Source organism: Lichtheimia ornata (assembly GCF_029851405.1).
Source record: "Lichtheimia ornata isolate CBS 291.66 chromosome Unknown scaffold00003, whole genome shotgun sequence".
NCBI classification, from domain to species: Eukaryota; Fungi; Mucoromycota; class Mucoromycetes; order Mucorales; family Lichtheimiaceae; genus Lichtheimia; species Lichtheimia ornata.
Genome location: NW_026695323.1, coordinates 946,043 through 960,134, shown reverse-complemented (window position 1 = coordinate 960,134; position 14,092 = coordinate 946,043). Strand labels below are relative to the sequence as shown.

The following is a 14,092-nucleotide window of genomic DNA, read 5'->3' as shown; positions in this document are numbered from 1 at the left end:
AAAAAAGAGGTTGTACAAATGGACCACAAAAGTGGCTTTGATCGGTAGACATACCTAATGTCGATATGATAGTTGTCCTGCACCTGCCGTCGATCGGCCAGGTACAATGTGAGTGTCATCCTTTTTTGAACTAGTAAGGTTGTGCAGCGGCAAACAATATCCTCTATATCGATGCTTGTATGGTGTAAGATTTGTGGCTGCGCATCACACGGGCATTTTCGCCCTGTGATTGTTACAACTCGTCGGGTGATTGTGGCGGCTTGGTGGATGTTAATGGTGGATGACACATGCTGTTGGGCAAATGCCATTCGAGCTCAGGTACTATTGGTAGGTGATTTATGTGTGGTGTGTGTATGCCTACATTGCCACCCATTCAAATTTCCTTTTTCATCACCCATACATGTTTATTTCTATTTATCAAAACGGATGGATACATGTCCCAGATATTCTTGATAATGCATGACATCTAAATATACCAGGGATAATAGGATAACTGGGAGGAAGAGAAAGGGACACAACCACCAAAAAGGCCACAGTCACGAGAGCTAATGCAGCAGGTAAGTTGTCCTGTCCATTGGTTCGCCTTTTTGTTTACAGCCACCACCACACCTCTTTACACACACACATACACTATGATTGGTCTCAAGGGCACAATGAACGTCATCGACAATTCCGGCGCCATCGTCGCTGAATGTATCCGCGTCATGAGTGGAGCACGATTTGCACGAGCTGGTGAGTTTGACTTTTGACATGTCGAATAGCAGCAAATTGTTGACAGTGAACCTTTTGATCCTTCTAGGCGACGAGATTGTATGTGTTGTCAAGCGAGCACGACCTATCAACCCAAACCTCGGTGGTCAAGCTGCTGCACAAAAGGTCAAGAAGGGTGACGTTCGACATGCCCTGGTTGTTCGTACGAAAAAGGAGATGGCACGACCTGACGGACGATATATTCGATTTGACGACAATGCTTGCATCCTTCTCAACAACAAGAAAGAGCCTCTTGGTACCCGTGTGCTTGGTGTCGTTGCTGCAGAATTGAAGCAAAAGAACTGGATGAAGGCTGTATCACTTGCTCCAAGAATCATTTAAATCATCAAATAAACGTTGCATTCATTAGAGAGAGGATTTCATCAGCAAGAGGATCTTGAGGATAATAAGGGTTCAATGGTGGCAAAGATCCGGTGGATGGATGCTGCAGGATTGCCATTGTTTGAGCAAAGGGGTAGGAATTGAATGAATTTTGGGTATCCATATGAAGAGCATTCCAAACATGTGCATGGAGTGATCCCATTGTTGTATTATATCTTTCTTTGGTCAAAGGAATAACATTGGGGATATTAAATTGGGCCATGATCCACAAGGTTTTAGTAAAGACGTTGCCTGGCAACCGCATTTCTGCTATAGGATCAAAGATGAAGACGTTGTTCATATATGTTGTATTGTTCTCGATATAAAACGAATGCTATCTTGTATAAAACATACCAATTTGTATTATGCTATCGACAAGTAAGGTTGAAGGATGCAGTTGCATAGTAGGGAGGATGATCATCAATTGATGGAGTAGTAACCACGTGTGACGTCGGTCAAAGCTCTCCAGGGCCAGTGGAGTCGTTCAACGCTCTGTTTTTCATCCCCGTTGCTCTTAAAAACCCCTCTCCTCATGTTCTCCCCAGTCTTCAAGAAAACGGCAAGTAATCGAACGCGAGATCAGTGCATCAGTACGACTAACATTGATATCGTATAGCTGGCAACGGCTGCTGCTGGTGCAGTTGCTTTAAGTATCCCATCGCAAACCGTGTTTGCCGAAGAAGAGAAAAAGAAAAGCAAGGTCAGTACACGCCCACACACACATCCTCTCTCTTTGTCATTCTCTTTTGAAGAGTCAATCGCCATCAACGACGAACGATAGCTTATTCGTTTTACTACAGCTTAGCATTTACGATGAGCCCCAACCCAAGGTGGTGATTGTGGAAGAGCCAACCAAGCTTGAAGAGCACGTGGCATATGCTCAAAAATTCGCCAACGAAAAGGTGGAAGAGGGCAAGGTATGGATCATGTTGTCATGGAGATGCATTCTAGTGATGGATTACTCATTTTCATTGCATAATAGACCCATGTTAATTCATTGCACAAGGACTGGAAGCAATTTGAGCAGTGTGTTAAGAGTAAATATCGGACATTGATAGGATGCAAGATGTATATATTAACTCGACGCATAGATACGGTGAAGCAAACCATTGACAAGGATGAAGAGATTCTTCCCAACGGTCTTTATGTGGGTGTGGCAGCATTGGCAGGCACCATTCTTGCACGCAACCGTAACATTGTCATCCGATTCATCACTTCGACTGCCCTTGCTGTGGGTACTGCTCACTACTTGTTGCCAAAGACAACCCACAATGTTGCCGTTCAACTTGAAAAGGTCGAGAGCAAATACCCAGAGTTACAATCTGCACACAAGTCTCTTAATGATGCTATCAGCGATGCTCGCAAGCAGGTGGATGGTCTTGTTGGAGAGGCTCGAGGAGCTTTTGATGAAAGCACCAGCAAATTGTTTGGATCGTTCCAGCAAAACGACGCATCACAACAGGCAAAGGATAAGTTTGAAAGTGTAAAGAAGAATGTAGAGAGCATGTACAGCACCCGATCGAACGTAAGTGTTGTTGAATCACGTGCAAGAAGGACTTTTGACTCATATTCATTTCTCGTAGCCTGGTGTAGAGGAGACTTTGAAGAAGAACAACAACTAGATCAACCAAAAGAATTACCCAGCACATACTCAACACCATCCCGCCGCACACGTCTTTGTATAGAAGGAGCGATTTTCTCATTCGCCTTGTTCAAAATAGCAATAAACAGCAGCTACCACAGCATTACATGTTGACATTTACACATTACAATGTTTACTTTTAAGCAGAATGGGAATGATATGTATTTATCCAGGAGGAAGAGTAGTGGCATCAACAGCTTCATATTCATCTTCAACCTCGTCGAGATGTGCACGATCATCGTCAAGTGGAGAACGAGGAAGCGCCATGACACCTGTTCGCGAAGCTTCCATGACACCAAATGGTTTACAAAGCTTGATAAAAGAACTGATACGACCAGGCTTTGCACAGAGCTCGATAATGACCGAATCAGAGGATACATCCACCAATCTTCCTTCAAACAACCTTGTCAACTCAGTCAATGCACGCAAATGGGATGACGTTTCTCGTAGCTTCTTGGATGCAAATGCCAAGTTGGCCGTTTCATCATCTTCATCCACTGGCTCTGCTCCTTGTGCCTCGGGTCCAAGAATTGAAACACGCAACAACAACAATTCACGTTCTATGAGCTTGGTTTTGCTGTAATCAAGCACGGCCCACATGGGTACCTGTACAAGGAATCCTATGTCAAAACCAATCTCTTTCATCTTTTGGATATTGATCTTACCACATCTTCCAATTGACGCTTAGCTTGGACAATTTGCTTATCATCACCATTGAGCACCACCGTCATACGACTTAAACCAGGTACTTCTGTATGAGCTGCAACAAAGGATTCGATATTGAAACCACGAGATTGAAGGATTCCAGAAACTCGGCTAATGACACCAGGCTCGTTGTGAGCAAGACAACTCAAGATTTGTCGGCTCTTGATAGGTTGAGCTTCGGGAGTGTTATGGATGATGTTGGTAACAGCTTGCTCTACCGAAGGAGTTTGTGGATACGCATATCGGCTGCTGCTGTATCGTTCAAAGGAGGAAGCACTGTGTAGGGCACGGCGATGAGCCTTTCACACCGTTAGTATGTGCCATTGCGCTTGTTAATTTCCGTCACTTACCAATTGAGCGCATCGCGTAATAGAACGAAGCATATTGACAAGTTACAGAAACAAGAAAGAAGGTCGTGACAACGCCGGGAATATAATGGCCTATGCTGTAAATCTGATTCACTCTTACACAGTCATTTAATTGGCTGGCATTGATCACCCAGCATCAAGCATGTGCGACAGATCTTATCTCATTCCCAGATTGCTGACTATTGCAATCCATGGTTGTCATGTGATACCGTGTTTCTTGCCAAGTAAGTGGTTGATATTGCATCCATCTTTTGACTGAGTATTCTAAGATCCACTCCTATCCATCATTCACAACTTTTATTTCTACCATGACATACAAACAAGGCGGCTGTTGTCATCATCAGCGTGTCACACAACATCTCTTTCGTTTATTGGATCCTATGTACACCATCAAAAGTTCGTTATTGAGTACACGCCAAAGATAGCCTGTGTGATCCCATGAAGTAAAAGAACTCATAATGTATTCAATGATACTTGTCTTTGTGACGAATATCTATGTAGCTCATTGTTTGTGTTCATTGTGGTCTTTGTGACATTTGACGTGGCTTATTGTTGGCTCTTTGTGATCTATGTATGGCTATCATCCTCTAAAGTAGGTTCCTATTTCCACCTTGTTTTGTTCAGATCCTGATTTATTATGCGTGGACAATCGATCACACCAAGGCTAGGAAACATTGGGTATCAGTTATTATCTGTATTTTGTAAACTGCCACTTGATAGCCCATTCCTCCCCTTCACCTTTGTTGTCCAATCCAATGTTGTCCTGCTCCAGGCCATCATGTCCATCCTTTAACTTTCTTGATCCGAGTGGATTTGGTTGAGTTACGCTCAACACAAAACATCATCCAATTCCACAAAAATCATTTTGCAAAGTTATTTGTAAACTGCCACTTGATAGTCCATTCCTCCCATTCAGCTCTCTTACCCATCCCAATCCATGTGAACGATTCTCCTGCTCCAGCCCAGCATTTCCATCCTTTAACTTTCTTGATCCGAGCTGATTTGACTGAGCAACGATCAATCAAAGAAGTATCATCCAAGCATCAGACGAATCAAGTTAATTTCCACTCGCAGCTTCTTCCCTCTTCCTCCCATTCTCAACTGTGGCCCCATTCAAGTACAACTACCAGCTACGAACGATTGTCCTGCGTCAACCCATCATGACAAGCATACGATTACCTTGATCTGAATGTCTTTGACTGAATGGCAAGTCCATGGCGTGTACACGGCGGCCTTCTTGTCACTGTACTACAACACACGCTCTTGCACACTCGTCTCACACAACCAAACGTAACAGCTATTTCATTGTCTATACTCCATCGCCTCAAGTTACGTGCAGCAACATACCTTACAGCCTTTTTGCATCGACAGCAGATAGCCAATCGTATACAAGCGGCGTTATTACACGTAGTAACTTTGCTTTGATGCATACGACTTCCAATGGATGATCCCATATTAGCTATCAAATACCCCGCAATACAAGGATTCTTCACCTGATTGAGCTGCAATGAAAATGACCAAGAAAAGGTAGACCAGCAGCTGGATGGAAAGGAAGCGATCAAAGGAGCTCTTTCTATCAACATGTTGGACTTGCAATGGTTATGGATGTGTGGATGCAATCAAGCATAGTGACAGGTGATCCTGGAATGTCGTTTTATGTAGTTGCTTGGCACGTCGTCAGCAGGAAGGATGGATACGGTTGAGGATGATGATGAATTGGATGAATTGGATGGCATGGATAATAAGGCTTGTATCTTTGATGAGAGATGGTTTGCCGCCATGGATGATATTGGAAGGTTGGAATCAAGGCACGCAAAGCAACTAGTTTGGAACCATGGATGAGGATGCTTGTGGTGGCAGCAACCAAGAATACAATGACACCACGATACCCGCTGTTTCTATGTGGTCCACTGGTTGGCTTTTGGAATGAAAGGATGGATAGAAATTTGAAGGCTGGAAGGCGGGATTGGATTACCTACATTATTGTATCGAGACGCTTTTGTTCATTTTGTCATATTACATTCATTAAAGCTTCCTTATTCATATGCTGATAGACAATATACAGTGGCAATTCCTAGCGGATAGTACGTAGGTGTACATAGACGCTTGTATTTCAAAGATAATAAATCCATAGTAATGGTGCCCAACAACAGTGCTTGTTACAGAAGCTAGTCATTGTAAGCTTGAATCATTACGTTTAAGAAAGAGTGGGCGCTGGTACTGTACAATGTGGCACGGTACATGCGTATGCTTACCTATGAAAATTATTAGCATGCGCCACCTTGTATGTATAACCTTATATGAGAACGAACCCTGGAGACAAACAATACCATTACTCCTCATAGTCTTGAATGCACTGACCACTTTGGCTTGTTATCCATACCATGGTTCATCCGAAAAAGTTCCCAAGAGGTCTACTATAGGCGGACCTTACTATAAGGGAAAAATGTCAATCATGCACTCTCCACCAATAAGAATCCTTCAAGCGCTGTACCTCTCCGTTTTATCACACAAGCGAGTTTCTCTGCATCTTTTGCTCTGCCAGGGTCCACCTACTTGACAATGAACAAAGACCACTCTTCATATAGCATCACACTTACAAACATAAAGGTGCCTGTATCTCCAAACTTTACAATGAAACATGGGGTTTTTATTAGAGCAATGTGCTCGGCTTGGCCAACAGCACCTTGTGTGAAAGTTTCACGTTCAATGTCGCAACTAGCCCAAAAAATATTTTTTGGTCGTCGTCGTCGAAGAGGTCGACCCTCGGATCCAGTTTGGCTGGTGGCGACATTATAAAATCCGGGGATTGGCCACGATCAACTTGAAACTGCGCACAAGGTGTTGTTGGCCAAGTCATTACCACCGCTTCAATAAAACCCCATGTTTATGATTGTAAAGTTTAGAGATACAGGCAATCTTTATGTTTGTAAGCATGATGCTATATGAAGAGTGGTCTTTGTTCATTGTCAAGTAGGTGGACCCCTGGCAGAGCAAAAGATGCAGAAGGACCTTCTTGGGTAACTCAGCTAAGAAGTCAGGATGTACTTCGTTCAGTTACGTATTGCTTACAAACATAAAGGTGCCTGTATCTCTAAACTTTTTAATCAAACATGGGGTTTTTATTAGAGCAGTGTGCTCGGCTTGGCCAACAGCACCTTGTGTGAAAGTTTCACGATCAAGCTTGCCAATCCCAGATTTCGCAATGTCGCTACCAGCCAAACTGGATCCGAGGGTCGACCTCTTCGACGACGACGACCAAAAAATATTTTTTGGGCTAGTTGCGACATTGAACGTGAAACTTTCACACAAGGTGCTGTTGGCCAAGCCGAGCACATTGCTCTAATAAAAACCCCACGTTTCATTGTAAAGTTTGGAGATACAGGCACCTTTATGTTTGTAAGTGTGATGCTATATGAAGAGTGGTCTTTGTTCATTGTCAAGTAGGTGGATCCTGGCAGAGTAAAAGATGCAGAAGGACCTCTTCGTGTAACCGAGCTAAAAATCAGGACTTCAGGGACAATGCATGACACGCACGCAAACCTCATTTACAGGTCATACATTGGCAGCTAACAGCCACTTTTATCCAATCAGCGTTGTTGCAAAATCTACTGCATGGGAACGATGCTCCTGCTCCAGCCGAGCATTTCCATCATTCAAGTTTCTTGATCCGAGCCGATTTGAATGAGCTACGCCCAAACAGCGAATCTGTAAATTAACGAATCGCAGACCCTGCGAATGTCTCCGTCTTTCAAACTTTTGGACGCTCCCATTCCAAATTTTCAAATAAAAGGTGAGTTCTTTATTAGAAAAAGTTGATTAGCATGCTCGAGAGCACCCCTCTGACCAATTTTCAAGTTGGAGATAGGCAACTTCGGGGCGGTGGGCCGTCCGCTATTTTGTTCCCATCATCCACCATTTGGGCCGCCCCGCATTTTGAATCTTTACAATGAAGTCCACGACTTTTAAATGAATGAAGTTGATCAGCATGTCCCAGCGAACCTTCTGTACCATTTTCACGTTCGAAAAGGGGAATCCCAAGATAATACATACCATTTCCATGAATCATGGATCGGCGCTGTCCTCCATTTCCGATTTACCTTGTAAACCAACAGTATACCCTCCCATTCCAAATTTTCAAATGAAACATGAGGTCTTTTTTAGAACATCATGATCAGCATGTCCAAGAGCATCTTGTGTGAAAGTATCAGGTTCCAAAGGGGCAATCTCACTATCAAGGGGTGATGTACAATGTTCATGCATTTATACAAGAGGTGTCCGACCAATTTAATTTCCACTTCTTCCACTCCCGCAACTTCTTGTCTCCTCACCATTTTCAACTGTTGGCCGATTCAAGTACAACTACCAGCTACGAACGATTGTCCTGCTTCAACCCATCATGTTAATCCTACAACTGCCTTGATCCGATTGTCGTTGACTGAATGGCAAGTCCATGGCGTGTACACAGCCTTCTTGTCACTCTTCTACAACACACGAGTCTTCTGACATTACGTACTCTCTTGTACGCTCATCTATCACGAGCAAGCGTAACAGCATTCACACCAGCAATTGCTATTAGCAAGGGCTTTACTCAATTGTCTCAAACAGCGTTCTTTACTTGCAGCAACCTGCCTTTGCAGCCTTTTTTTACGTAAACAGCAGATAGCCATTGTATAGAAGCAGCTTTATTTACGTGTTGCAACTTGCTTTTAATACAAACGAATTCGAATGAATATGGATTTGGATATTGTTGCTTTGGTGCATAGAATGGGAGGATCCGCGTATATGAAAAGCTGAAGATCGAAGGAATTTGATGGGAATGGGTGGGGGATGTCGCACACCTAGTAATCCGCCAGGAGCATAAAGACTATAATGGTGGTTGATCACCTTCAACAAGGTACTTACATCATGCTCTGTAGTCATATGTGTAATCAAATCCTTTTCTCGTTCGAACGATGTGAAATGCACTTCTTCGCAATGATATCTTGTGTACGTAGTCTCCGCTTCAAGATCCTCTTCTTTTCATGACGCTCCTGGAACTTCTGACCAACGAATGCCTCGACATGTGAATTGGCTTTAATCTCTACCAGCTTCTCTTTGCCTTTGCTTTTGCCCTTTTCATCACAATCAGCAACATGGATGATGTTGACGTGTACACTGAGTATACCTTCTTCTTTGTAATAATCCTTCGGCATTGCACCTCGGCAATGTGAAACGTGCATTCGTAATACGCCAAAGCGTTCAATACCTCGAAGTCTTTCTCCTTAATCTCCAAATCCAGCCAATTTTCAAGACGCGGCGTATAATGGTGTGGCCTTCCTTTGTTGTCAAAGGCTCCATGAATAATGCAGATAATAACATGTTGAGCTGAAATAGGCTCATCTCATACGTATCTATGTATAACTTTTAGTATCAACAACGTCTTGAGTCTCTTTTATCCAATAAAACTTACTGAGAGATGTATCCGTAAAGTGTTTCCTCGCTTCCTTGATCTATGTACTCGTAGATTCCCTTGCTTGGTTTCATTACTGTCATGGGTACTGGTTGTCCAGGATGGCATCCAATAATGCCAACTTCCCCAATAACGGAAAACCAAGACGTTTGATACATTGGAGTCCTTCACGTATAAACTTTATGTGCACTGTTGCGTGCTGCTTGCTGCTGACATGATCCATCCATAAGAGGCATGCATTGGAAGCTGTCCATCCAAGGTATTGACAATAGCCAGAACCACCAAATGATGGAATGAAGTTGTCGATACGATACACCCGTAACGGACGTGCCTTGAATGATGCTTATCGAAGGAAATGCTGATAACGATAACGCATGTACTTATGTCATCTACAAAGGAGTCCCAAATTTCCCATCAGACTGAGGTTGCCTTTTGCCAACAAATGTACCTACCACAAAGGGTCCATCAAGGATCACAGCCAAATGTCATTAGGCAGCAATGAGCAGAGCAAGTGGAAATGCAATGGAGTGGGCTACATAGACGAAAATAAAGTGATGAATGCATGAGTACCCTCATTTTGGGGGGTCACAAAAGCTATCCTCCTTGAGACTTACCAACGGGCGCCATTGATGATGATATGAGTACAAGTAGAAAGAAAGGGCGTATGGTATTGTTGATGACAACAGCCTTGGTTATAGGTGAGTTGGCGCGGGAATCGTTGTCATGATGGATCCAACCGATAACGTGGTCAAGCATCTTCGAGAACCGAGTCGAAGTGATGAAAAATCAATAGCTGGTGAATCCACCTGCGGCTTACAAAGGTGATGTTTTGTAGGTGACATGACTATGTCCAGTGATAAAACAAAATGATGAGATAACGCTTGATGACACCAAATGGTATGTATGCTTACTTGCTGCTGCTGCGATCCACTCGTCAGTGACGTGGGCTGGCAGATATCCATCAAGGGAAATGATCAATGCCCAATGTCTTGTAGCTGTCATGTTTATCATCCAACAAGGCAACCTAGAATAAATGCGATGTAAGATAACAATGGCATCATTCGCTTTTCGTGTCAACGTACCCAAAGTACCAGTGTGGTGGGACATTTCACTAATGACATCCATGGAAGAATACACACGACATACGATGGCCCCCTTAGTTCTTGTATAAACGAGAGGACAGGAAACTATGTAACTTTAATATCATAACGTCCAACTTGAACAATAAAGAACTGCAGCGATTGAACGTACATGTTGTATTGCCATGGAAACTTGGGTCATGGGTAGAGCGTGCGCGTACTTGTTGCCATCGGGAAGTGTCGCCATTGACTCCCTGTTCACCCATTGAAGCTTTACATCGAAGCAAATGGTGGCAGTGAATACTTTGTACGTTGTAAATAGAGCCATCCTTACCATACTTTGTAAAGTGGGAGCGAAGAAGATGGGGCTCTTTGTGTTCCTTTTTTTTGTCCACGATATTGTACATTCCATGGCAACCCCGCTACCTGCAGCTGTTGCTATACATGTGTATCCCAAACAATATCCTATACACTTGGGTCAATAATAACGACTACTACTCGAGATTGCAATTGAGCATGATCCTTGTAATTAAGCCATTTATGATTTTACTATGGCCGGGAGTGGTGTCAATTGTGTTGGCCCATGCGCTCTTATGCAGATCGAATCCTGGACTTGTGCAACAGCAACGTGTAACCTCCTCCTATCAAGTGCCAGAAGAAAGGGTATACGTACATCCATTGTCAACATCACAATGGGTAGTTTTTTCCATTATTGGATGCTGCTTACGTACATTCCTAAAAGCGATCATCATCCGTTCGTGCAGCAACCTGTCAAAGACGTGTGTGTTGTGTAACCCCTCCACCTACCATTTCACTCTGCAGTACTTCAACTTGCTTATATAGTGACCTCGACACTATCTATTAGGAAGAAGCAGCCCTATTTTGCTTACAGAGTAGTAAAAACATAAAGGCACTTGTATCTCTAAACCTTACAATCAAGCGTGGAGATCGTTGTTAGAACAAAGTTGCTCGGCGTGATCGAAAAAAGGATGTGTCACCATGAAAGATTGATTGATCTATACACGTGCAAATTAATCCACTGATCGCACAACTTTGCTTATAACATTATTAATCATCATCATTTGATGTATTAGCTCTCATACATAGGCAATTAGAACGATATTGCGATAACTACATAATACTACTACTACTACCGGCAACTGCATCTAGCAGTCTATGCCGTCGCCTCCTTGGTGGATGACACTGGAATCTCTTCTTTTGAGGAGTTTGATGGAAGTGCATCTTCTTCCACCTTTTCTTGATCAGCTTCTGTTACATTGGCGCCATGCTTGCGTTCCGCCACCTTTGCAATTTGTTCAGCTTCCTCACCACCAAAGAGAATTTCCATTTCTTCAAGCGTACGGTTCTTGGTTTCTGAAGAGGCAAAGATTTGGCACGTAAGTTTTTGCTACATCATGCGTATCCATGTGATATCGTTATTACCTGGATAAAAGAAGTAGATAATCAAGTTGCAGCACACATTGGTGGCAAAGAAAAAGAAGTAGGTGCCATAGGTGATATTATCCAGCATGACAGGCGTGATTTGACCAATGACGAAGTTCATCAAGTAGTTCGTGGCGGTCGACACTAGAAGCATGGTTGGCAAGTTAGCTATCACATTTGTGACATGGCTGGTATCAACGTACATGAGGTACCCTTGGCGCGAGCACGCATAGGGAAAATCTCGGCTGGGTAAACCCATCCAATTGGACCCCAAGCGGAAGCAAACGATGCACTGAAAATCTGTGATCAAACCTGGTTATTGATATGTACAAGCAAAGAACCTTAGATGAGAACTTACAAACATCATTGCAACTGCTGCATATTGTGCTTGTGTGTTGTTGTCCCCAGACTCAGTGAAGGGATACGCTATGCACATTTATCAATCATAATGTCGTTTTACCATCATTCCATTAATGTAACATACCTTTCAAAAGCGCACCAGCAATCAACATAGAGCTTGCCATACCAATGCCGCCACTGATAACGGTCTTGCGTCGACCCCAGCGATCAAAGAACAAGAGGGCGGGAATTGTAAAGATGACACTGACGATACCATTGACACCAGTTGCCAGCAACGAAGGCAAGGTACCTGTGAGACCAGCTGATTGGAAAATAAAAGGTGCGTAATACTACACAAATTGTATCAGTCATCACCGTATAATAGTAAACCCATCAATAACACTCACAAAAACGGCATTGATTCCGGTCCATTGTTGTAGGAATTGGATTCCTGCTGCTAGGATCACACGTCGACGAGTGGATGGTGATCTAAATAGCTCTGCATAGGTTTTTACTCCTTTGGTTTCCTCGTATTTGATTTGCTCCATGATTTCGTCATATTCGAGTCGCACAAATGGATCGTTGACATCTCCATTTGCATGCAATTTGGCTAATGTTTGTAAAGCTTCGTCATATCGACCTTTGCTGCAAAGCCAACGTGGCGAATAGGGTAGAATAAAGCAGCCAAAGAACCTTCAACATTATCATTGTTGTTAGTAAGCTACCAAAGTAAGCCTGATGCATATGTACACCTACAAGACAACGCTTGGTGCCAGCTGGATACCGAGAGGGACACGCCATGATGCATCGCTTTCAATGCTGTGTACAAAAGAAGATGTGTTAGGTACAACACAATAAGGGTTTGTGTCACCACTTACTAAGCGCAGCCATAACCAATCCAGAATGATACCATAATCCTGTAATAAAAGCATGAGTGAGCTTCTTAATACGTTCCCACACATCCGCAAAAAAAAGATGCCTTACCCGGTGACAATGCTGAATTGCTGGAAACTGATGGCACGACCACGTAAATGGGCAGGGCTCAACTCACTTTGGTATACGGTGATGTTCATGCTGTACATACCAATGGACACGCCTTGGAAAAAACGACCAGCCATCAAGAGCTGTAACCCCATAGCCATTAATTATTATGCCTTTGAAGCTTCAAGATGTCATCTTTTTATGCTTACGTCAACGTTGGAAGCACCTGTTTGCATGCTTGTGCCAAACCAAAAGATGATGGTTGCTGCCATGATACTATGCTTACGACCGATACGTTCGGACAATGGGCCTGCGAATAGACCACCAACAAAAGCTCCCAAAAGGTAAATGGACGTAATGAAACCACGCCAAGTAGCATCAGGATTGTTAAAGTACTCGATCCAATAGGGCATGACCAAAATGCCACTCATGACTCCTTGATCATAACCAAAGAGAAACCCACCAATTGCTATAAGCGTGCATGATACTATCGTTAGACCGACAAGGCTACTATGACAACCATTTTGCATGATACTTGCATGAGAAGATAACAGCAAAATAGACTCTCCAGCTGGTTTTGGGCTTTGGTATATTGTCCTCCATGTTCAACTCAAGAGAGGGGGGAAATGATAATAGGCTCGCGTTCTATCTCGTCGATTCGATTCGATTCGAGATCGTGCCTCGGTCATCATTTTATACCCGTAACCTCTCGGGGGAATTGATCTACATATAGAAAAGGGATTTTGTCCGATTCGCTATTCATCATGTTGTTTTTGTCAGGGCCGCTGAAGGTGACCTAAACATTACCTATTTGGTCAAGACAAATCACAAAAGGTGTCCTCGCGGGGTAAAATTCAACCTTGTGCTACCTGGATCAAGTTCCAAACGACCCCAGGGAAAATCCAACTTTCCCAAAGTCATTTCTTTCATTCAACTCTTATTGGTGTGGAGT

At 43.3% G+C, this 14,092-nt stretch overlaps 4 protein-coding genes across 4 annotated transcripts; 2 read left to right on the top strand and 2 right to left on the bottom strand.

Annotated features, from left to right (window-relative positions):
• Positions 1–632: 632 nt before the first annotated feature.
• Positions 633–1,092, top strand: O0I10_001337 (ribosomal protein L14; the record flags this gene model as incomplete). Its single annotated transcript, XM_058481434.1, has 2 exons — positions 633–732; positions 800–1,092. The coding sequence occupies 2 exons, from the start codon at positions 633–635 to the stop codon at positions 1,090–1,092; spliced, it is 393 nt and encodes a 130-aa protein (XP_058348072.1).
• Positions 1,093–1,663: 571 nt separating this feature from the next.
• O0I10_001336 (uncharacterized protein) lies at positions 1,664–2,753 on the top strand (the record flags this gene model as incomplete). The annotated part of the gene is made up of 6 exons (XM_058481433.1): positions 1,664–1,690; positions 1,748–1,831; positions 1,932–2,048; positions 2,114–2,168; positions 2,223–2,656; positions 2,715–2,753. The coding sequence occupies 6 exons, from the start codon at positions 1,664–1,666 to the stop codon at positions 2,751–2,753; spliced, it is 756 nt and encodes a 251-aa protein (XP_058348071.1).
• Positions 2,754–2,938: 185 nt separating this feature from the next.
• Positions 2,939–3,861, bottom strand: O0I10_001335 (acetolactate synthase, small subunit; the record flags this gene model as incomplete). Its single annotated transcript, XM_058481432.1, has 3 exons — positions 2,939–3,379; positions 3,439–3,777; positions 3,829–3,861. 3 exons carry the CDS (start codon positions 3,859–3,861, stop codon positions 2,939–2,941), a joined length of 813 nt encoding a protein of 270 aa, XP_058348070.1.
• A 7,690-nt stretch (positions 3,862–11,551) lies between these two features.
• O0I10_001334 (uncharacterized protein) lies at positions 11,552–13,743 on the bottom strand (the record flags this gene model as incomplete). Its single annotated transcript, XM_058481431.1, has 11 exons — positions 11,552–11,751; positions 11,821–11,964; positions 12,024–12,120; positions 12,179–12,246; positions 12,305–12,509; positions 12,567–12,852; positions 12,916–12,978; positions 13,038–13,076; positions 13,144–13,283; positions 13,350–13,609; positions 13,680–13,743. The coding sequence occupies 11 exons, from the start codon at positions 13,741–13,743 to the stop codon at positions 11,552–11,554; spliced, it is 1,566 nt and encodes a 521-aa protein (XP_058348069.1).
• Positions 13,744–14,092: the final 349 nt, after the last annotated feature.